The 24,608-nt window shown below is 35.7% G+C and overlaps 2 protein-coding genes and 1 pseudogene across 2 annotated transcripts; 1 reads left to right on the forward strand and 2 right to left on the reverse strand.

Annotated features, from left to right (window-relative positions):
• Positions 1-10,584, reverse strand: part of LOC149251989 (syntaxin-81-like) — a 78,978-nt pseudogene extending 68,394 nt beyond the window's left edge.
• Positions 10,585-11,622: 1,038 nt separating this feature from the next.
• LOC149251990 (uncharacterized) lies at positions 11,623-12,345 on the reverse strand. The gene has a single exon (XM_089454048.1). It carries the CDS (start codon positions 12,343-12,345, stop codon positions 11,623-11,625), a length of 723 nt encoding a protein of 240 aa, XP_089310174.1.
• Positions 12,346-13,748: 1,403 nt separating this feature from the next.
• On the forward strand, positions 13,749-24,395 carry LOC149251991 (uncharacterized). Its single transcript, XM_089454049.1, has 8 exons — positions 13,749-13,837; positions 14,184-14,666; positions 17,447-17,543; positions 21,269-21,364; positions 21,893-21,998; positions 23,065-23,154; positions 23,348-23,551; positions 24,034-24,395. Exons 1-8 carry the CDS (start codon positions 13,749-13,751, stop codon positions 24,393-24,395), a joined length of 1,527 nt encoding a protein of 508 aa, XP_089310175.1.
• Positions 24,396-24,608: the final 213 nt, after the last annotated feature.

The following is a 24,608-nucleotide window of genomic DNA, read 5'->3' on the forward strand; positions in this document are numbered from 1 at the left end:
TGACCCAGATATTCCACCTCTTGTACTCCAAAGAAACATTTGGAGCTTTTTGCATATAATTGTTTCTCCTCCAATAGTTTGAGCACCTTGTCAACATGTTGAATATGATCCTTCCAAAACTTGTTGTAGATTAGTATATCATCAAAAAACACTAACACAAATTTTCTAAGGAAGGGTTTGAAAATGGAATTCATCAAACCTTGAAATGTAGAAGGTGCATTGGTAAGGCTAAAAGGCATGACCAAAAATTCATAATGACCCTCATGAGTTCTAAATGTTTTTTGGAATGTCTTCAATCTTCAGTATGATTTGACGATATCTTGAACAAAGATCCAACTTGGCGAAGTAAATTGATCCATGCAATTCATCCAATAATTCATCAATGATAGGAATAGGAAATTTATCTTTAATAGTGAGCTTGTTGAGCTCCCTATAATCTGGACACATGTGCCATGACCCATCCTTCTTGTGCACCAATATTACTGGAGCAGAGAAAGAACTTTCACTAGGTTGAATTATACTGGCCTCTAGCATTTTTGCAACCATATGTTCAATTTCACTCTTTTGGGCATAGGGATATCTGTAAGGCCTGATGTTTGGAGGAACACTTCCTGGAATCTAATGAATAGCATGATCATGATCATAAATAGGTGGGAGGCCTTTGGGAGTCTCAAATTCCTTGGAATGATTTTCCAAGATTTTTTGGAGATCTGGAGAAATAGATGATTTCGATGTGGGAACCTCTAACGAACATAATTGTGCAATTATGCATCGTTGTTCTTTCTTTAGAATATTTTTCATTCCGTTAGAGTTGATTATATTTCCCGGTTTCCATGCGATACCCCTTTATTCAACTTCCTTTCCTTTCGAAGAAAATTTCATGAAAAGTTCTTGAAAATTAAAAGTTATTGTACCCAAGAATTGTAGCCATTGGACTCCTAGTACAACATCAACACCACCCATTGGAATGGAAAACATTGGGCTATTCAATACATATTATCCCATGGATAACTTGATATTATGGCACTTACCAAAGAAATTAATGGTTCCTCCACTTGCATCCATCACTTGACACTCTGGTGCTGGATATAAGAAGCAATTGAATTCCTTGGATATCTTACAATGAATAAAAATATGGGCACTGCCCGAATCAATCAACACTATTACCTTTTTCTTCTTGATATGTCCTTCTATCTTGATAGTTTTAGGAGTGGTGATTTCGACCACTTCATTACAAGATATGATCAGATTAATTTATTCTTTCTCTAGGTTTTGTTCCTAGTGTATATCCTCTTCTTTTGACGTTTCTTGTTCCTTTTATTCCTCCTCTTCACAATCTATGTAAAATAATTTCTTCTCAGCACACTTATGACCTTTAGTGTATTTTCTATCACAACTGTAACAAAGCCCTTTTGCTCTTTTTTCTTCCAATTGTTGTGGTGTCGACCTTGTAGGTTGTGGAAGTCTAGGGGCAACAACACTTCCATATTTATAGTTGTGAGTGGTAGGCTTCCTTGTTTCCATAATTTTTCTTTCCATTTTTCTTTCCAACCTGAATGCCTTCTCCAATGAATTAGGTTCCCAAAGGCGAACCTCATGTTGGATGCTATTCTTTAAAGTCCCTATGAACACATGAATCCTATGCTCCTCTATAATATGTTTTACTCTTATCTCAATTTTTGGAAGTCCTCAATGTGCTCCATCATTTAACCCTTTTGTTTGAGATTTATCAATTGGTCAAAAAAGGTGTTGCTTTTTGTATCCTCATAATGTGCTATCATTTCTTCCATAAAAATTGCCCAAGTGACAATTTGTTTATGAGAGAAAATCCATCGATACCATACAATCTAATTTGGTTCCAAATATAAAGTTGCAATGCATACCCTTTGTTTGTTTTTCATATTATGGAGATCGAAATATTGCTCCATTTGTAGTATCCATGTTACAAGATCCTTGCTATTAAACTTCCTCATATAGATATTTGGAACATGGTGGGTCTTCAATCCAATGTTAGAGTCTATGAAATCATTATTAACATTTCTTTTGTTCAAATCATGAATTTCCTTTACTACCCTTTCGCCATTATTAAGCATTTCTTGTAGCAAATTTGTTAAGTCTGTCTTCAAATCTTCCATGTTGCCTTTAAGATTTTCTTCTATATCATCCATCTTAGCTTCCACACCTTTATTTAAACCATCCATATTAGCTTCCATGCCTTTATTTAATCTATCCATCTTAGCTTCTGTTACTTTTTGTGAGAGTAAATTTTGTTGCACTTGGTCTCGTAATTTTGATATATCATGTTGCATTTCTTCCTCTTCTTCATGAGTCAATCTAGAGATTTTAGTTTTCTTACTAGGTGTTTCCATTTTATTTATTCAAGGCACTAATTAATGATAATAATGCTTCACTATGCCCTTTGAATTCCTTCAATCTATTTTTTTAGACCAAACTTATGCAAATGTTTAAAAAACCTACATACCTTTTTTCACTTTGTAGGAGCTCGATATTGAATCTATTGTATATCTGTAATTTCCAAGATCTGAAATTGTGTCCTGAAGTATCCCTCTAAGTCCTCTTTCCAACCCTGCAAGTCTAATCAATATTGGATTCTCCAAGGAAGAGTTATGCCAAATCTCCCACGATGACCTGATTATAGACTATTTCAGTTGAGTGAACTTGTACGAAGTGCCATGTGTCATTGTTTCAACCTTAGGACCTGACACCAATGAATAGAAAACTACAGGCCATCATATTTCTGTAACTTTTGACGAAATTTAAATCTGATGCTCAGAGAAAGTTATGACGATTTTCCCCAGGTGACCTTTGTGCAATATAATTTTGGAGCTTGCAAAAACCCTAATTTCCTTGGATCCTATCTCCGAAAATATAGTGATAAAAGATCTTAAATTCGGACCTGAGGTTCATCGAGATTTTTTCTCAAATGGGTTTTAATTTTAGCTTCTGAAACGTCGTATAAAAAAATTTATAGTGAAAATTCCACGATGACTTGTTTGGAGCAGTAAAACCCTAGAATCCAAAGCTCTGATACCAAATGTTATGTACCCAACTCACAAAATAGAAGAAAATATAGATCAACGACTTCAAAATTACACAAATGATCTTAGATGATACAAATGAAAAAACCTCCTTTCTATATATAGGAGTCTAAGGGATCACAATATAATCAAAGCCGACATAACAATAATAATATAAGGGCACAACAATAACAATAAGGGCTACAATGACAATAGTAATGGGGAATGACTAGTATTATAAGGACCTAACACATAGGCTCTATTCGAACTGTGGATGTGATAGGTGGCATATGCTCTATTCAAACTGTGGCAATGGCATGGAAATAATTATCTTGGCAATTAATTCATCTTTTCACAACCATTATTTCAGACTTTCTAAAATACTCGATGGCACATATTCTTCCCTACAAATCCTCATATATATATATATATATATATATAAGATTAAAACCACATATTTTTTAAGATTAAAATCATTATTTTTTGACATCTACAGGTGTAATATATTGTAGATAGCAACGTGTTTGAATGCATATAACTCCATGTTCATCGATGTATATCTTACATCAGACTTTGATGACAATAAAGATCATAATTCTAACACAAAATGATTCAAGAGACCTACTTATTATCCTCATAACACCAAAGGATCTGATAGATATACCTTCTCCACTTATGGAGTTATTGTTATTCTTGGTAAAACAACTTTGAATATATTTTGCAAACAACTTTGAACATATTTTTCAATTTGAAGTAATATCTTTTCCCTTTTGAGAACTTAATAGAGCTCTTTTTTGCCTCAAATAAAGGGAAAGGGTGCCACTTTTTTTTTTTAATTACATGAAAAAAGTGTAAGGCATGTTATACAAAAATAATTGGGAGTAATAGGTGAGAGAGCGTTGGAGGTGTCAATTGTGAGATTGAGGCGCAAATTTTAGATGCGTTCATATGAGAGATTTAGTTGAGCCTCAATAAGCAATATTTGGTGCTTTTTTCGTCAAGAGATACTAACATATTCTCTGCCGATCCTCCAATTTCCCCTTTGATCTTACCTATGTGGTGGAACCTCCATCTTCTTTGAACAACCCAAACTTATTATTTAGGGTCACCATGAGGAGTTTCACATTATTGTTTATATCTATGACTTGTTCTTCTAGCCATGCAAACCTCTCCTTCGCTAGATCTCGATGGTTATAATAAATTGATTTTCGAGCCATGGCTAGGGTTTTATGACTTTATGTTTAAATTGATTTGATCCCATCAAACTTCCTAAAATATATCCAAAGAAACATGTTTTGATACCAATATGATCTGTAAGTCACCATGGATATTCTACTAGACATTTCATGACAACATATTTTATAAAAATAATTTGAAATTTGAAAACTATACTGTGACGATTTTCCATAGATTTATATATTTGTCAATTATTGTTTTTTGGCTTATGCTAGTGATAGATAAAATGTGAAAAATAGAGAATAGTGAAATACAACACACACCAATCATAATGAACACCTAGATATGTTCTAGAAAACCCTTTTAGGAGAAATCCCAACTAGAAAGTAAGGTTACTTCTCTCTCATTGTCTAAATGGAAATTATGCAAATACAAAGGAGAATCACTCTCTATGGACTTACCTTGGACATGTGACCTATGGGCTATTATGAAACACAAAACCCCCTTTATTCTTCTCTTTGTCTATCCACTTTCAACTAATTTTCTCTACCATGGAAGAAAAATGCACTCAAATAGAATGGAGTCTCTTTTCCTCCTAGTGGCTTCGTTATTACATAAACCAATAGCCGACTAGGGGTTAAATTTGACTTATTCAATCCTCAACATGAGTTGTAACTCAACCCTTCTATAGTGTTCCTCATAATTTGCACATTGATAGCCCCTTTTCATGAGTAACGAGACTAAAGTGGCATCCTCCAAAATCATGGTAGTCAATCATGATTTGTTAAATTGCAACAAACATTATTCTTGCATCTAAGTTTCAATTGATGTGATTCTTGCACGAGTAGAAATGTCTTTTGGTGTTGAATATAATCATGGGGTGCAGTTCTTAAGTGGGAAATTTTACCCCCAAAAGACATCATTTAATGCCTCAAACTGGCAAGAAAAGTTTTTGATCCCAATCTTCCAATCTAACTCATGTCGCTAAAACTAATCCTACAAGCACATATCATTGACTTTTCCACCTTAAAAACATCCAGATGAATAACAATATAATGATTCAATCCAAAACCACCCAAAATCAAACTAACTATATGTATTATTTTACCTACCATATGAAATCTACAAGATTTTAATTAAAAATTAATTAATTAATTAAAATTAATATTTACTAATATTAATAAATATCAAAAATTTAATTTAGACATTCCATTAAATATATTATTTAATTATAATAAATTAATTTTAATGTGTTAATCATTTAATTACGTGTCTAAAGTCTATAAAGTTAATAATCCAAATGTTAAACATTTAAAATTTATAAAAGGAAATTTCAAATAGTTAATCATAACACTAAATATTAAAAAAAAATCATAATAAATGTATAATGAAATAAATTAAAATAATATCTTTGGTTATATCTATCTATCTATATATATATATATTAAATAAAAAAATGTATATTTATATGGTTAAAATTAAAATTAAAATTATATATATATATATATATATATATATATATATATATATATATATATTTAGCTTAAAGGATTGGGACCTAATGTTAAAAATTGAACCATTTTTATCATTGGACAAGGTTAATTTCCTATGATTTCTTAATCTAGAGCTATGGAGTCACTTTGATGTCGGAGGGAAGCTCATTTGGAAGTCAGTGTCTTATGAATTCTTTGTGAAGTTTAAAGTTCCAAGTTCAAATCCCCCTTAATTAATTGCATTGGCCATGCATGGGGAACATATAGGTACACCTAAAGGTACGATAGTACAGTTTAGAATCTACAGCGTGTCATATGAATATGAGCCTTACCCAGTTATTGATTCCTCTATACTTAAAAAATAGAATAAACATTGATTCAATTTAATTACAAATAATTTATACATAAACAATTTATAATAGTTTATAAACATTTATTTATCATTTAAAGAAAAATAAAGAGCAAAACTTTTTATATGTGAGATTTTTGTTTTTTGTGTTTTGTTTGTTTTATATAAAAAAATTATAATGAAATCATTATAGGCCACATTTGAAATTGATCCAATCCTAAGGGCCCTTTTCTCAATTCAATATCTAGCTCTGTAAGGCTTGTTCTCTCCTAATTCTCTTATTATCAATGATTTCATGTTTGAGGCGTAATAATTTTATGGTAGATGAAATAGAGAATCAAGTAATTATATTAATGGGGGGATTATTATCAACCAATGATCAAGTGTCTTACTCTCCTATCACATGAATTCATCCGTATATAAAGGGTCAAATTGGGACTTCGTTTGTCTGACCCCTGATTGGAAAACGTCAAATTGGGTCCACTCAGCAAGGATCATTTTAGGTTATTAAGTTGGGTTCAGGGGCCTTGGATCATCTCTTCTTCCATGTCTCCCCTAAGTAGCCTAATTATTACTTGGTACTTGTCGAGATTCATACTTGTGTGTGTATGGAAGGGTTGATAGTGGTTCATTATGGGGAAGAATAATGTTTTAGTGTTGCATTTAATAAGCTAGGGAGGGAGATTAGTTTTCCATAGCATGTGATGAACCTATAGTCCTCACCATCCTTGGGCATGAATGGGCCATGCCCCAATCGATCATATTTATGCTTCGGCTACAAGATGTGATGTCTATGTGTCAAGTTAAAATGTGAGAGGGAGTTCTGTTGCAATCCAAGAGATTTCTACTTTGAAAAATTCCTTGTGTGACCAATCAAATCAATTTGTTAGTAATTTTCCTCTGCAAAGTATAATAACTTTTATTTATAGCATAGGTATGATATTGAATTTCTAGTTTTGTAATTTATAGGGGTTTTATTTGACAAGGTGGTGATTATCTTTGGTTAGGGAATACATGAGGTAATTGTTGTTTTTAGATTTTCTATAGTCTATGTGTATCATTTTTCACCCAAGGATTTTCTAATTTGGGACTACTTAGTTTTAAATGGGAAGGAGAACATATTTTGCGGGTTTTGGAAGAATGTCAAGATTGACATGAATTCCCTCTATGTTTACTTCTATGTTTTCATTTAGTGTCATCCTACAAAGGATCATTTTTCAATTTTGATGTGGATTGTGTTGATTCTATATCCATCAATTAGCATCACTATTCTTTAGACCGCGATTTGGAAATTTGGGATTTCTTGTGACTCCTTCTATCCTTTCTCTTTTGGTTTCTCTCCTCCCATGGGCCATGAGTTTGGGTGGAAATGTGACTCTAGCCTCTTAATACTAGTTTCTTGGTGTTGGGAACTTTATGGTTCTAGTGGGGGAAAAGGAGTTTGCCTCTATTTCGGTGTGGTGGGACATTGAATACTTTCTTCCTAAGAGTAAATCAGATCTCTTTCATGAAATGATTTTAGTTGGGATCATGCAAGGTGTTGGCATTAGATGCATGTAGAAACTTGTCCCTCATAAATTCACTCCACCAAAGTGGGTGGAAGTCATAGTGCAATTTTTGTAGGATTTACTGCATCTCTAGATTCAACAAAACCAAACCATGTCCATTTTGATTGTTTCCATAGAATTATCTATTCAACATAGAGTGAAATTATAGGGGCTTGAGAATGAGTTGGTAGTGCTTTGTCAACAATTATTAAACTTTTAACTTTCTTTAGACCATAGGATGTCTTCTAGATTTGAATGATTCTCTTGATGATGAGTCTAACTAAGGCACTAATAATTCCCCCCCTTTTCCTATTTAGTTTGTATGTAGTTTAAATGTCTTATGATATTAGCGGTATTTTGGAGACTTTATGCTTCTAAGCTAATTAGTTTCGCACTTAATGCAACTAGATAATTTTGATTGTCAATCTTAGAAAGGTCCAACACTAATAACATACTCAAGGGTGAAATTTTCCATTTTGTAATTTTGATGTAGTACCATGTATCCCAGAACAAATTTTAATATTAATAAAAAATATTGGCACTTATGGTTATAGTTTTTTTTATTATAATGATATAAATAGTCATAATACTATTTTTTAAGAAAATGATTTATACTTTTAATGTAAAGGTTTTCATGTTTACTCATCATATTATTTATGTTTTTTGAAATAAATTATATAAAAAATTTAAAAACATCCAAATTTTTGAGTGGACAACCTACCGATTATCAATATAAAACAATATAACTTATACTTACAAAATAAAAAAATAAAATTATAAATATTGATTAATTATATTAATATTATTATCTACTTTTTTTTTGAATAAATAATTTTATTACCTTCTAAACAAGTTGTTACATGAGTGTTGGAGGTTTTAGATTGGTTAGTTACTAGGAAAACTTATTATTATAGATGATAAAAGGGAAGTTATAATTTTATTTTAAATTATTATATTATGAAAAGAATTAGCCACCATGGGAATGAAGTCTTATGTTTGAGGAAGTTCAAATTTCAATTTCCTTAGTTTACCTATGAGGGGCATATATAGAGACATGGAGATTATAGTGACAGTAGTTAGAATTGACCAACCTATTTCCCTATTCCTTTACATATTAAAAAAAAATTATAAAAAGAATTAATATATATGTTTTTTTTTTAACAGAAACGGTATGAGTCTTTCATTAACTGGTTGGAAAAATGCCATAGATTCGATTACAATAGCTGAGACTGGTTTCTTGAACTATCTCCAACCAGTTGAACCTGGCACACTCATTTATGAATTTCATTTTTTTACAATTTTTTTCTTGATCTTTTCCAGCTGATTCCCCAAGCTTATGTATACAGACGAACTGCTTCATCAAAAGGCGATAGAACATAGCGATTTTTAAGGGATTGGGTCCCAAGAGACTTCACTGTCTCTGAGAATGGTTCCAGCATCCAACTGGGATGCTTTATTTGCTTTTTCATTTGCTTCTTTATTGTTGTTTCTCAGGACATGGAAAAATTCCAGCTTCAAGGATTTGATCATACCTTTAATTCTTGAGATTGTCCTCGCCAGCGAGAGATCTACTAGATTTTTTTTGGACAACATAGCATTGATAATGACTTGTGAATCTCCCAGTACAGTTGCTTCTGTGTGTCCCAGGGCCTTAAGCATTTTGATCCCTTGGAACAACGCCATGACTTCAGCTTGGATACTAGTGGTGTGGCCTAGACCCCATGCAAATCTGTGTGGAAAAATCTTTTGGGTTTATAATTATGCCTCCAGCTCCGGCTCTTCCTAGATTCCCCTTCGCTGCCCCGTCAAAGAACAGAGAGGGAAGGCCTTTATTGGATAACCAAGCTTGGAACTCTGTCCCGTTTTTCCTTATTTCCCAATCTTTCAGGCATCTGAGAGGTGTCATCGACTTTTGGAAGCTAAGATTGAGAGCTGCTTCGAATTCTCTGTCATCTTGGCTTAGATTTGTATCATCCTTTTTGTCACTCAGCCATTCATTTAACTGCCCCTTAACTGTGTTTGCTACTAATTTGTAATTATGATCCTTACCTCTGAAGATCCTTCTGTTCCTCTCCAACCAGATATGCCAACTAATAAATTTAGGCAAGGCAGTCGAAGCAAGTTTGACAATCTTGTTTTTTGGACTTGAGCCTAGGTATCTTGCCAACCATCCTTCGAACAAATTCGGGACATCTAGGGGAAGGATGAGCATCGAATTCCACGTTCCGAGGAGCTCCTGCCATACTTGGACTGTGAATTTGCAATTCAGCGAAATATGACTAGCCGTTTCGGAATTTTCTTTGCAAAGGACGCATCTTGATGGGCCATGGAAGCCCATTTTCTGTAATATATCTTCTGTTAATATTTTTTGGTGGAAAAACAATCAACAGAAGAAGTCAATCTTTGCGATAGTGTGGAAATTTCAAATGCTGTTCCAAGGCGCTGGATTTGGTGGAACGTGGGGTCTCTCCCTGAGTTTGATGTAGCCTTGCGATACCTGAATAACCAAACTATTTTTCTCCCCATCCTCTCGTATCCTTCTTTTTTGCATGCGTGGGGGCTGCTCCATGAAGTAGCTGGAGCAGCGTGGCATAATCTGGCATCCACGTAGCTGGGACATCTGATTTCTAGCCTGCTCAACTATCATCATGCCAGATCGAAATATCCCATAGCGTTTTAACGTTGGCCTCGTCCATCCACGTTTTCAACTCTCTGCTTAGGCTTGAGTTCGAAAGAGGAGGTCTGTTCATGATGTTATCCTCCCAAATTTTGATGTGTTTACCGTTCTCGGGAATCCAATAGGCGTTCTCTCTTATAAGAGGCCCGACTTTGGAGATTAGCTTGCTGAGAGGAGTTCTGAAGTGCTCTTTTTGCTGTTCCAAACACCTGAGTCTCTGGCCTCTGAAGTATTTCTTCCACAGCACCAACTGAAACCAACTACGCTTTGGTGCTATAATCTTCCAGATTAGTTTAGCTCCCATTGCTAAGTTTTGGGTGTTAGATCCTTAAAGTTTAGTCCTCCTTCTTGTAACGGCCTTGAGACTGTTTCCCAATTTACTAAAGAGAGCCTTTTCTCATTATTCTTTCCTCCTTTCCAAAGGAATTTTCTGATTCGCTCCTCTATGCTTTTTATGATGCCCATTGGTGCCAATAGAACATAAAATTGAAAGAGAGGCAAACTGCTCAACACTGATTTAATTAGCACTGATTTCCCGGCCAAGTTGAGCCATGTTGACCCCAGGCCTGCATTTCGGCTTTGATTTTTTCAATTTCAGGGAGCCAGTCCTTGCTTGTAGCTCTCTTGTGAAAGATAGGGAGCACGAGGTATTTGAAAGAATTCCAAGAGGCTGAAGCAACAAATCCTAGGCATCTGGCTATGTCACTAGCAACAACTGCTGGGACGTTCCAGCAATAAGTATGACACTTCCCCCTGTTTAATTCACTGCCTGAAGCTTGGCAGTAGTCTTCCAAAACATCCTTGAATTTCCTAGCCATCCATTGAGATGCAGCCCCCAGGAGCAGCGTATCATCAGCAAAGAGGGCATGATTGATACTTTTTGTCCCTCTTTCTATGCATAGCCCAGCTATCTCTTGGTCTTGCTATTTTTCGTTTAAGTGGAAACTAAGGGTAGAGGCTTGCAGCACGAAGAGGAGAGGAGACAGGGGGCACCCCTGCCTCAGCCCTCTAGATGCTTTAAAGAAATCAGCAGCCCTGCCATTCACAAGAGGGGCAATCCAGGGTTCGGAGATACAAGCTTTGATCCGTTTAATAAAATTTTGTCCAAAACCTAGTTTGCACATAACATCAAACATAAATTTATGTCTCACACGATGAAATGCATTAGCTAAATCGAGTTTAATAACCATACCTTGTTCTTTGCGGCGCTAACTTGAGTGGATCGCCTCTTGGACCAAAATAAAATTGTCTACCAATTGTTTGCCTTGGATAAAACCTCCTTGGTTCTCCGGGATGACTTTTGGGAGAATTTTCTTCAATCTGTTAGTTATGACTTTAGTGATCACTTTGTATCCAACATTGCAAAGTGATATTGGACGGAATCTATTAAAGGTGTTAGCACCTTTTTCTTTGGGGATAAGGGCGAGGAAGGCTGAGTTTGTACAACCCCCAATTTTTTCCATTCTTGGGATTTATTTATCATTTTCATGAAATCCTTCTCCACTATCTGCCAGCATACTTGTAGAAACTTGGGAGTAAATCCATCAGGGCCCGGAGCTTTGTCGGGTTCCATAGAAAACAACGCTTCTTTGACTTCCGTTGTCGAGATTTTATCTTCTAGCATCTGGTTCATCTTTGCGTTGATGAGCTTGGGGACATTGTCTAGCAGATTGCCGTTTTGGGTGATCTCCTCAACTTCAGAATAAATTTTTTCAAAGTGTTTTGATGCAACCTTCTTGATGTTGACGAAATCTTTTAAGGTGTTCTCCTCATTTTTTATTTCTGAAATACTGTTACGACATTTTCGAGCTTGGGCCTGCTTGTGAAAAAAGGAGGAACTACAGTCTCCAGCCTTGAGCCATAGACTCCTTGACTTGAGCCTCCAATATTCCTCTTCTGCCAGGCATGCCCTATGGAATTTTTGCTGCAGCTGATATTCCTTGTCTAGCTCTTCTTTGGTGATGTCGGCAACTTCCAGATGAAGGTGCTGAATTTCCAGCTCTTTTTGAATTTTTTTCCTTTCCATTGCAGGATTTGGTAAGGTTTTTATCCAGCCCTTTAGCATCTTTTTTACCCTACGCAGCTTTTCTTCCCAAACAAAGAATGGAGATCCCTTGACCGTATCCCTCTAGCATTCTCTAATCTTTTGCATGAAATCTACGTCTTTGGTCCACAGGGAACTGAACCTGAACGATATAGGCCCTAGATCCTTAGAAGGAGTAAGATCTAGACAGATGGGCTTATGATCCGAGACACTACTTTGGAGAATGCGCATTTTAGCCTCCAGCTCCAAGAGAAGGAAGGAGCTTTGAACCAGAAAACGATCCAGTCGTGTTGCTATGTATCCCAACCCCATTCTCTTATTTGACCAGGTGAACGTGCCTGTGACTGGTTTTATGTCTAGCAAATCCCATTCTTGCATGAGATCTTCAACCCATTCTCTTGCCGGATCCCTGACTATGCTGTCTCCTCTTTTTTCTGAAGCTCAGAGTGTGAGATTTAGATCTCCGGAAATGATAATATTTCCCAAATTTTCTAGATCTGCTAGGTTTTTGATGGAATCCCAACAGTTCTTTTTCTCACCTGCATTCTTAGGAGTATACACATTGAAAATACAAATAATCTCCTTTGTTTCTAGATGCTGTAATTTTAAAAAGATCCAATGAGTATTTAGGGATTCAGAGATTAGTAAAGACTTGTTTGAGTTCCAGAGTGTCCCAAGTCCTCCCGACGCTCCCCGGGCCAATACTGCATGCGCTCCATTCTTTTTCCACCATTTCTGGCTTGCTTGGAGGAAGGATGATTCCTCCATCTTGGTCTCCTAGATGAGGAGGATATCTGGGAATTCCAGTCTTATTAAGCTGCTCATCGCTTCTTCCTTTGCTAAGGTACCCATCCCCCTACAATTCTGGGAGCCAAACTTCATTATTTATTTCTGCCTTGGTGGGCTCCCTTAGAGCCCTGGGATTGAATTCTAGTCACCTTCGGGGTTTTTGAAAGGAGTTTCTCTAGCGTTGGCTGGCTACCCTGGAGTTTGTCCTTGTAAGTTTCTTGTTCTCTTTTTTCTTTTGTCGTCTTTCGCCCTCATGTAGATCTTCTGGGAGAGGATTGGGATTCCCCAATTTCACCTTCTTCCTTTGAATCTTCGGACTCTTGGGTTTCCCCTTCTTCTTCGGAGGCCTTCTCCTCTGGTATATTTTTGATGGAGGGGGAAGCTTTTGAGGCAGAGATCTCCTTTGGCACTTATGTTTCCTGCGTGGCCATGACTTCAGATCCAAGGATTTCAAATTTGTTACCTTGGTTTTCCCTGGCTGACTTTTGAGCAATGCCCTCTTGCGGGTTCTTGGCACTGCCATTTGTGTTTTTCCTGTGAGAGAATTTGGTTCTCTTTGCCTGGTTCCATCCCTCTTCCTTTCCTTTTTCTTCCCCTCCTTTGGACAGGCAGTCCCTTGCGAAATGCCCGTAGACATGGCACTTCCAGCACTTGAATGGCAGCTGTTCATAATCCAGTTTCTGTACATGGGTCCAGGGACCAACCACTATTTTGACGGCTTCCAGTAGTCCGACTTCTAGATCTACCTCTACACAGATTCTGGCACAGTCGTATTGATCCTTGTTGTTGGCCTTGTCTATGAATTTTCCCAGGGTATTTCCAATGTGCTTCAACGAATCCTAGTTCCAGCAGTGAACTGGTAGGTTGGGAAGCCTTACCCAAACCGGAACTGTTGTTGGCACGTCCACCACCGAATCGAAGTTCGGAGTCCATTTATTTAAGTATAGCCCTTGAGGGCCCATGAAGTAGGGGCCATTCCTGAAAATTTTATCTTTGTCTTCTTTTGCAGAGAATTCAAACAAGAAGTAGCCTCTCCCGAGGAAGTAAGAGGTTACCTTGTTTTGGATCAGAGGTGCCCAGTTTCTGGCAACCCAGTTTTCGGTCGTCTTCGGGGAAGGCCAGAGTCCTATAAACTGCCCTACCAGTGCCCGATCTGCCAGGGAGAGAGCTACTTGGATCGGCCCTTCCGGCGGGAGGGCGATCTCCGGGATATCTTCCAACCTTTTTACAAATTTCGCGGCTTCCGAGCATTTCTTCTTGGGCAAAGAGGCTAGGAGGGCTTTGAAGGCTTTTGCTGTAGAAGGAGGAGGAGGAGAGGGCTCCTCCATGGAGAAAAAACACCAGCCAGGGCGGTCGCGGCCTGGAGAAGGTCTCTCGGTGGATCCCCGAAGGCACAGAAAAACCTCCGGGAGGACCCACTCAAGTTCCAGGCAGATCTACCCGGGGGCACCTACGCAGTCTCAGGGCGCGAGGGGAGTGGTTGCGCACACAGTCTCGGCTCCCGCAGGTTGCGGGCTTCTTAGGATGCAGAGCTCGAGAGCTCGGGGTTTTACGTTATTAATATATATGTTACAATATTACTTTATATAAATTAAAATTATAAGAAAATTTTGTTATTAAACTAGCTTCAATATCATTTTTTATCAATACTACATTTGTAAACCATAATAAAGAATTTCATCATTAAAATACTTTATATATACTTTATTTTAATTTAATTTTATGAGAAGGAAATATTAACTACTTTTAACATAAATTTCAATTTGCATTCTAACTAGTACACTTTAACTTTGGATCTATCAAGAGTTAAGATGCATCAAATCCCTTAAATTTTACACTCAAAAAAGAGAAAAGAGGTTTACACCTTGACGCATTTGATCCATCGAGGAACTTGATAGACTAGGAATTAAGATGGGTCTAGCCTAGTTTAATGTTATATGGAATAAAGAAGTAAGTTCTTTGTTACTTTTGTAAAGTGATAAATGTTTCACTTATTTTTTTCATATATTACTTTTTAATATAAAATATCTTTAAATAATTATTTATTTAAATTTATTTTGAAATTAATATTTAATTATATTTATTTTTACATTTTTTTTGTAAATATATTTTTTGGGAACAATTTTCCCCAAACACATTAAGTTTGGTAAAAAAATCTACCTCAACTTACAATTTGACTACCACCTTAGATCCATCTAAATTACTGATTTACCAACCGAGCAAATATGTTGAGGTGCTGAAAAGAGTTGAGGTGCAAACCTCCTTTACAGTGAAAAGAGATTTGATCCCTTTTAGTGCTTGGTAAATCTAGAATTAAGATTGAGATTGCTTAATTTAATTTTCTTTAATATAATTTAAAATCTTTAATAAGCTTAAATCATTGATTTGTTTCTTTATATAAAAACATATTATTAATTGATATTCATTTGAAATAATAAAATAATAAAAAATAGTTCTCGTGAGAAGAACAACTCAATTACTTTAGACAATATTAAAAAAAAAATCACATGAAAATAAGGGGAGTAAATTTAGATGGTTAAAATTTTAAAGTTTTTTGTTTTGTTTTGTTTTTGTTTTTTGTTTTCAATATATTACATTTATCTTTACATTTAAAAATACAACTTCAATTACAAAAATTGCTAAGTTTGTAAACTATTATAAATTTAAATTTGACTAAAAATAAAACATTTGAATTCATCCTAAACAAAATCGCTGAAATAACTAAAATAAAGCCATAAAATGGCTCCTAGAGATAATTCCACAACTCCACTTCTTAATTAGGGAAACTATGTAAAACCTCAACACAATATGTTTCCACTTCTTCAAAATATGGTAGAAACTAAAAAGGCTAAAAAAAAATCAATTAGAAACACATATCTCCATTTTTTTCAAATTTTGACTAATCATGTATAAGAACATGAAAAATATCTCCATTTATTTAAGATTGCACGAACTCTTTAAATATAAATAAATAATTAAAGTTTTAAAATTATCTCCATTTATTTGAACCACTATCGATTTTTGTTCACACTATTTAAAAGTAAAGCCTTCTTCATCCTCATGACTTCTTTTGATGGTTTGTCACCATGATTCTGAAATATATATGTCACTTTTGATGGAAGAGGTATGTAATCTCATAGGTTTGTGTCTTCAATGAAAAAATGGTATTTGAGTTTATGTTGCTTGTATAGTCTTCTTGGGAATAAGCATATCCCGTGTTGCCAAAGAATATCATGGGAAAAACCATAAGTTAAGAATACCATGAGAAAAACCATGTGTTGTTAAAATAGAGTCCCATAATGTTTAATTAATTATTTATTTATTTTATTTTATTTTTTAATTTAATTTAATTTTATGTAATTTGACCTAGTCAAAATACTTACAAGACAATACATTACAAAATTTCTTCTATACTTGGCTCGAGAGCACCTCTCAGGCCAACTAAAATTTGTAAAACCATCCTCAATACATCCTAACTTCGGATCTACCAAGCACCCAAAGGGATCAAATCTCTTGAGATACAAATTTCTTTTATAATGAAAAGAGATTTGATCCCTCTCAGAGCTTGATAGATTTGGAAATAACATGGGTCTACGTTGGTTTAATTTCCACCTTTAAATAGGAAATATTCCACAGGAATGCTTTTAAATTAAAATGTTTAAGTTACTTACATTAATTTTTTTATTTAATTTTATTTTATGTTATTTTATTGAGTCCAAATGACAGGACATTACAACATCTCTTCCACCAAAAAATATACATTTTATATTTCCAAAAGCACTTAAAAATTCAAATTTTAACTCAATATAATTACTAGCAAAATTTAATTTTGCAACACCATCATTATTTAAATGTGTTTTCCCTTAAACCAAATTTAATCCCCTCCCCTTATTAGTCATTGTCTTCCACATGACTACAAGGATGGGTAGATCGTTGATGTCTTCCACATGACTACATTGAGATCGTTGATGCTAAATTTTGTCGTTGACTGTTTGTTTTCTGTTTAACCAAAGTTTTATAGTGCCGATCTTTATTCATCCAAATTTTAACGAAAGTTTCTTGGTGGAAGGAAATCGACCTCTTATTGCAGGCTTCGCTCATCACAATGCGAAATATTGTAACTAAGTTATATTTATCCAAAGTTCAAGAATGTTGTACGTGGTGACCACTTATTTATATCCGAAGTTTTTGTATGTAGCGACAACTTATTTATATCCAAAGTTTTTTTTAGCCCTAATGCTAGATGCCATCGATGAGACATGCTATTTTACGAGAGTCCGTGTGTAGTACCTATTATTGGACATGTTACTTATTTATAGTTCTCTGCTTGTAGCTATTTTGCTATTTTTTTTTTGTGTATTACTGAGAGTGCCTTACTGAGATGGGCTAAGATACCCACTGGTAAAGAAGACAGAAGCAAACAAAAGAAGGTACAGGGGATAGAAACAAGGAATGCTATTGTTGACGTTCACGAACGTTAGGTCAATTCCAGGTGCGTTTCAAAAAACCAAATACAATTTCACCTGCTTTCTGCATTTCTAACGGTTGTTTTTCTCCAAGTTCAATACATTGAGGTAGTGGTTAACACTTATTAATGAGGTAGTATATTATAATGTTTTTTAATTTGTTACCATGATTTTCTATTTTTCTAGAAGTTGAGCAATGAATGGTCTTGGATTTGAGTCTTATGAGAGATGTCTCCAGGTAGCTAGTGTTGTATTTACGCTGGTAAGAACGAAGCATCAATACTATCTTTATGTGATTATATCATCGGGTTCCTTGCTTGGTAGATTGGGCGGCCTAGTTTTCTTACTAATCTTGCTAACTAGATGTGGGTCTCTTGTGTCGAGGCGTTACCCAGAAGCTACATGGAAGAAAGACAAGTCTCCTTCCTATATATTACTTGTAGAAGACCTGTGCTCAAAGGAAGGAAGCTAAAAGAGGGAACATTTTTTCTTTCATTAACATGACATAAAATCATTTGATACTTCCATCGCTCTCCTCAGACAGATTCAGGAGCTCCACCGAGACTGGAAATGGCGTTGGAGTTACAACAGATCATGCAAGGTTGACATCTTGTGGTAACAAGTAAAATAGGGCAGAGCGGGGCGGAAACATATTATTCCTCTGTAGAAATCATGGAACAGGGAAAGAAAATCCATGAAACTATTCCTCGAAGGGCACCATGGTCGCATCCCACTATATTTTCACACATAAATCTAACATCACGCAACCTTGCGTTGGAATCCAATATACAGAAATTCAAGTCATAAATACCTCTGCAGGGCCCTCGTTGTATATACAGGACTTAACATGGTCAAGAACCAGCGAAGTAGTTGTGGATAGCTCCGAATCTGCTCTCATATCTAGTACTACGACTCCATTTTCCATGAGTCTGGGGAAAGTCTGCACACAACAAAAACAATTCATACTGTAAGACAATTAAATTAACCAGAACCAAGTGATTTGCATAATAATTGCATCGATCCTTTTTAGTAAATACAGGTATTAGGTTTAAAAGAAAGAAAAGGCTGCATCGCACCTTTAGATGGGAAGAGCTAAGGAAGCTCTGGTTATTTCAAGAAGTAGATGCATCTATGAATATTTCCTTGGAGATCTTGGTTGGATACATCTCCATCACATATGATACTGGACATTCGACCAAGATATGACTTACAAGAGTCCCTGACATGCATTTTATCCAAAGACTTCAGTGCCCCTCAAAGGCCATGATAAAAGAAAGATCAACAACACCGGAACAACCCATGATGAAAATCAATAATTTTCTAAGACCAATTTTCGTATAATAGAAGGTTTCAGTTATTCTTTCATTTCAATGAACTAGGTCCGCAGATTTATTGTCAAAGGTTTTCAATCCAAAACCTTAGGTAAGTACCAACCGTTTTATCTTTGAAAGTACCAACCCTTTTAGCTCATCCAAGTACAAACCCTTTCAACTCAAGTTCAGGCATTAGGCCAAGCTAGTAAAACCTCAGTGCTGCAACATAAGAACAAAATTATGTTCACGTTTAGGTTTAGGGCTAGTGAGACCTAGGCCTCAAAGCCTTACACCTTGTTTTTTAACTTCCCATGGTATAAGAAAGACAGAGCCCCATAGTGAAAAATACTCATTAACATCAATTGTTCCTCTTGGGGAGAGGAAAGGATGGAACTGAACGAACAAAATGGGGTCCTCGCTTAGCGATTCGCTTTGCCCCCTATCAGGGAAGCTAGAGTTGCATCTGTATTTTCCTTTGCTGGTGGGGCAGGCACAATCAGATGCAAGAGCATAATATCTAGTATAGCTCGTTGCCACAATGATCAAGTGAAAGTAAATCACTCCTCAGTTGCATGCACTCTAGCCTATCTTTCACAGGTGGGTCGATTCATTACGATGGAATAATTCCAAATCCTATCTAACTTGTTGTATAACTTACTTGTTATAGAAAGAAGAAGCTACATGAAAAATGAGAGAGCCTAAGTTTGATAAACATATTCCAAGTTGAAGAGGTAGGCCTAGTAGCATAGTACCTCACAACATTTTATGTAGTCTGTACTCGTTGGGAAAGAAATCATCGTTTATGCCATTGTGTGAAAGCAGTCATCGTTTATGCCATCGCAATGTGACTGTAAACCTTCCTCTATGAAGGTTTGACGACCCCAATATCCAATGACATATTTCACGTTTCAATTTCCTTGGCTGTCGTGGACATGCAAAGTGTAATCCATGCATACAGGTGGGCTCCGGTTTTTTTTTATGGTCATGCACATGTAATGTGGTGGCTTCCATATTGGCACATTCGAGGCTATAATTTCACTTTATAATATTCTAACCTGCGATAGAGGTGCAACTGATGTAATAAATGACACGTTTGATTCCATGTCAGTTCTTAGGAAGGGACGCTGGCCCTATCAAATGGCTAGGCATGGGTATTGGCACGATCAAATGGTTAGCAGGGAACTAGGACTCGGGTTTCACCATTTATCTTATTTATTATACACTATCACACATTGCACTCCATTAATCGAGGATCCATGGTTTATGTAATCAAAATCTAATGAGAATGACATTTTTTCACCCCTTGAACATTCACCTCACCATTATGTTTGTTTTGATAGGTTAATTAAAATTTGATTCAAGATAAATGTAAACTCTTTTTTTGTTTTCCTTTCGATATATAACGTGTTACAACTACCTTATGGTACATCGGAGAAATGATATATTTACCGAAAAGAACACACAATTATGGTGAGTTCATAAATATTTTTTAAAACACAATTATGGTAAGTTGATAAATATATTTATACAACTAATAATTCCTATCAAAGTTTTAGTGCTCATTGAAATGCCTTCAAATATCCTTTGAGGACATGGTAGAATCCACAATTCAGAAGTTCCCACGCCAAACTCATGTGTAAGGAAACAATGGTTATTGTGAGACGCGACATAAAGATCGAGGCCTATGAAGGAAGAAGTGGAAAATGTGTAAGCGAGATTAAGAGATTCAGTTTTATCTCCCTACGCAACAACTCCATTGAAAAGTCATCTATGCGCTATTCACTTATATCAACTTTTACTCAATGTGTGATCATCTAACGCTGCTCGGAACTATATTTCTACCAAATGTGGATTGATAAGCCTTTGAACTACAAATCATTAATTGATAAGCCTTTGAACTACAAATTATTAATGGCACACACTTACAACCAAGTAAAGATCCCACTACTTGTGGTCCTTGTTTTAAATTTAATTGATGATACATGCGGAGAACCAAATGTAATAATCTTTCTTTAAACTTGGGTCCTAAAAGGACTTGGAATGTAACTCAAAGTATAAACATCATCAAAAGAAATATTGTCAAAAGAAAATTTCCATATATAAGGTGGAAGACAAAACAACTTTTGTGAATTTCAAAGCATCGTTTTTGACCCATTTGGTATATATATATATATATATATATATATCCATCTATAAGGTTATATGTCTAAGCTATCCATACTTAATGTTTTCTGATAGCCTTTGATTCAGCAAGGTAGTTCTAACACAGATAATTTGATTCCCTACTACTAGATTTTACCAATTGAAATCACTTTTTCACTTGGTCCTCTATCAACCTGGGAGCTCAAGCTTACCATGGTTTTCTTTCTTTTCCAGGGTCTAGAACACTTGCATGAGCACTGCAACCCTGTAGTGATTCACCGAGATTTCAAATCATCAAATATTCTTCTTGATGCAAGCTTCAACGCCAAGGTGAGGGCAAGGTTTTCCAATCTCCCACTTATACTGACTGTAGTGTTAAAAATAGTAATACCATTAAATCTGCCTGGAAATGAATGTTTCTTATGTAATATTTATCAGTTAATTTGGGAAGATTCTTGTAAATCATTAAGAAAGTTTCCTAGAATGTAATTGACAAAAGCCTTTGTAAATGTATGGCATGTGCATTGCATTCAATGGGAGATTCTGTGAGATGGGAATTCCATTGCTTTCCTACTGATTTTTTTTTTACTTTATGAACTGTTTTAAGCATCAGTTATTTTTTTGTCAAAATATTTTCATGTAGGACTTCAGTTTTTCTTTTCTATCAATTTTGTGACATGTGCAACTGTTTGTATTAATTTATTATTGCTTATCATGAATTATACTTTGAGAAATTTCTAAATATATTTATTTGTCCATCTTGGTTTATGTTCTTCAAAACACTTGGTCTGAAGTGAAACATTTCCTAAGTAGATGGTATTGTAGTCACCGCTCTCTAACCACTGGCTATGGATGCAGCTTTCAGATTTTGGTCTTGCAGTAACAAGTGCAGGATGTGCTGGTAACACAAATATTGATCTAGTAGGGACATTGGGATATGTAGCTTCAGAATACATGCTTGATGGTAAGTCTCTAATAAAGAAATTAGATCCAATTTTGAATTTCTCTCATTGTTCGCATATATATAGTGATATATAGTGTAGTAGAGATTAAAATATTAGTCCACCTACAATGATGTATTACCTGGAGTGTTGAAAGTATCTACAGGCCAGAGTACAACAAATTACAATGCATGATCATTATAGATACACAATAGATTTGAGTTTTATTTTAGAGAACAAAAATGTGTCTAGTAAAATGCTGAATGATATTTGTGGTTGAGTTTGAAACCAATCATAAAGAATCAAAATTTTCCAGTTGTCTTTATTTTGTATAAACATACCACAATAGATACATACCTGTAGCAGGGTCAAATTGGATGCCTTTCAATAAAACAAAAGTCATTGTTGCTTTAAATTTTGGTTCAGATACAAGTTAAAATCAATGTCTATCTCTTTTTAGTCTTGCAAGAGGTTACATATAAATATATGCATTTACCTTGGACACATGACATGAAAATGAACCTTTTGTCATGTTTTGTCTACTATAAAGTTATCTTGCATCTTAAAAGTTGGAGCGTTCGTGTGAGGATTCATTATGAAAATTTCTCTCGTGTGCAAAATGATGTGTGTTTGGTATCCTACAAGTCTTCTAATTCATAGGACACATGCCTAGGGGGTCATGTGTTATGAATCCCACATGTTGGACATGGATTTGTAAGGACGAGTTTGGCACATGTCTGGTTCATGTTTGGTATCTTACAAGTCTTCTAAGTTAGATGACACACACCTAGGGGGTCACGTGTCACAATTTCCACATGTCAGACATGGATTCGTGAGGATGAGTTCAGGGCATGTGCCAAGCTCATGTTCGACATGTGCTCTAAATGTGTCCCAAGTTTAGGACATAGATATCTGCCTCTTTGAATATCTCCTGAGCTTTCTGGCACAGCCTGACTGACTTTCAAGTAGAACTCATTTTCAAGATGGGGCATTCAGTTTTACTGCATATTTTGATTCTGAGTCTCTCTCTTTTTAACAAAGTCGATACTGCAAAGGGACGTTCTTTACTGGTGCCTACCTCTGTGCCAGTTTATTTGCATTTCGCATTGTCATCGGCTTCCCTACTTGATGATCCCCTGGCAAAAAGAAATGCATCAACTAAACCAGAAAATTCAACCGGTAAGGGCTTCAACGCCAGCCTTTTCATTAAATTTTTGAAGAGTATATTTATGCTAAAAAATACAGCCTGTGTAAGATTTCTTCAGAAATTGAAATCTCTCAATTTGAATTGCTTGTTTGCATCTTTCTACAAGTTCTGAGAAGTCATTGCGCTTTGTTCTTTTGACGATTGCAAAATGGGTTGTGTGTTCAGACACAGGTTCTCCAATGCAGATAGACAAAGAATCTCATCACATCAACAAAGGACTGCTATTGGCAATTATCATACTGCCAATATTTGTTGGATGTATCATGATTTCTTCAGTTTGTACTTGGTTGTATAGAAAGACTTACAACTCTGCTCCTTCTTCACCTCAACCTCATGCATTCAAGCGAAATTTAGATCCAGACGCCTCAGGTTGGTATCACCACTATGTCATATTTTATCCCTTTCACTGTGTGAAACCAAACCCTCTCTTGATGTGTACACCAACAGGGCAGCCACAAGAGAGTGGTGCTTCCTATGGAGATATTGTTTGATTGGATTCGGGGCTGAGATTCGATGACTTCCCCTGTTGAATCTGTGTGGATATCTTTTGGATGTATGTATACATATTAACTATTATGCATTACTGCCAGTGCATTGGAATGGTTTCCATGACTATAGAAATTCTTCTCCTCTGTCAAACTATTATTTTTTGTGGGGGTTAACATAATAAACATCAGACTTGATTTCATGATCTGAATCATCTGATAAAATCAAAATTTTGGATTCTAACAAATTATAAAAAGCCATGGGTGCGGATGACCTCTGTTTACATGAGAGTTCGATTAGTTACATTACGACTATTTTGATCAAGGGTTAGCTCACTAAGTTGCCTTTAATTTGAATTTTCATAGATGCCTATAGGGGTATTCCACTCATGCCTCTCCTGAGTCGTTTGAACTCCCGTGTTTCTAAGAAAAAGGGATGTGCAACTGCAATTGAATATTCTAAGCTGCTAACAGCTACAAATAACTTCAACAGCAATAACATACTTGGAGAGGGTGGATTTGGGTGTGTATACAAGGCAATGTTTGATGATGATTCCTTTGCTGCTGTGAAGAAGCTAGATGAGGGTAGTAGACAGGCTGAGCATGAATTTCAGGTAGGTAATAAAAACGTTACAGGTATTATTTTGGAAGCTGGCTGCTTCTTCAAACTTAAGAAGATATTAGTGAAGGCATTTTCTGGGGGGGGTGCCCTAAAGTTGCCCTTTTGAGTGTCTTCTCTTTTGTGGATTTGGTGATGCACTGCATTTAACATATTGAATTGTGCTTTTTTATTCTCCCTATAATTCTAGAACTTAGAAGAAGCTTTGCTGATTTCATCTGTTGGTATTGTCATTGGTTGCAGAATGAAGTGGAGCTAATGAGAAAAATCCGACATCCAAACCTTGTTTCTTTGCTTGGGTTCTGTACTCATGAACATACAC

The sequence above is a fragment of the Pinus tabuliformis genome, chromosome 7, assembly GCF_031772625.1.
Source record: "Pinus tabuliformis cultivar Carrire ecotype Pingquan chromosome 7, CPIR1, whole genome shotgun sequence".
NCBI classification, from domain to species: Eukaryota; Viridiplantae; Streptophyta; class Pinopsida; order Pinales; family Pinaceae; genus Pinus; species Pinus tabuliformis.

Coding starts and splice junctions, on each gene's coding strand:
- LOC149251990 (XM_089454048.1), bottom strand. CDS start 12,345: ATGCTAAAGGGCTGGATAAAAACCTTACCAAATCCTGCAATGGAAAGG.
- LOC149251991 (XM_089454049.1), top strand. CDS start 13,749: ATGGCACTTCCAGCACTTGAATGGCAGCTGTTCATAATCCAGTTTCTG. Junction 14,667..17,446: donor TCGAGAGCTCGGGGTTTTAC/GTTATTAATATA, acceptor CTCTGCTTGTAG/CTATTTTGCTATTTTTTTTT. Junction 17,544..21,268: donor ACAGAAGCAAACAAAAGAAG/GTACAGGGGATA, acceptor TTTCTTTTCCAG/GGTCTAGAACACTTGCATGA.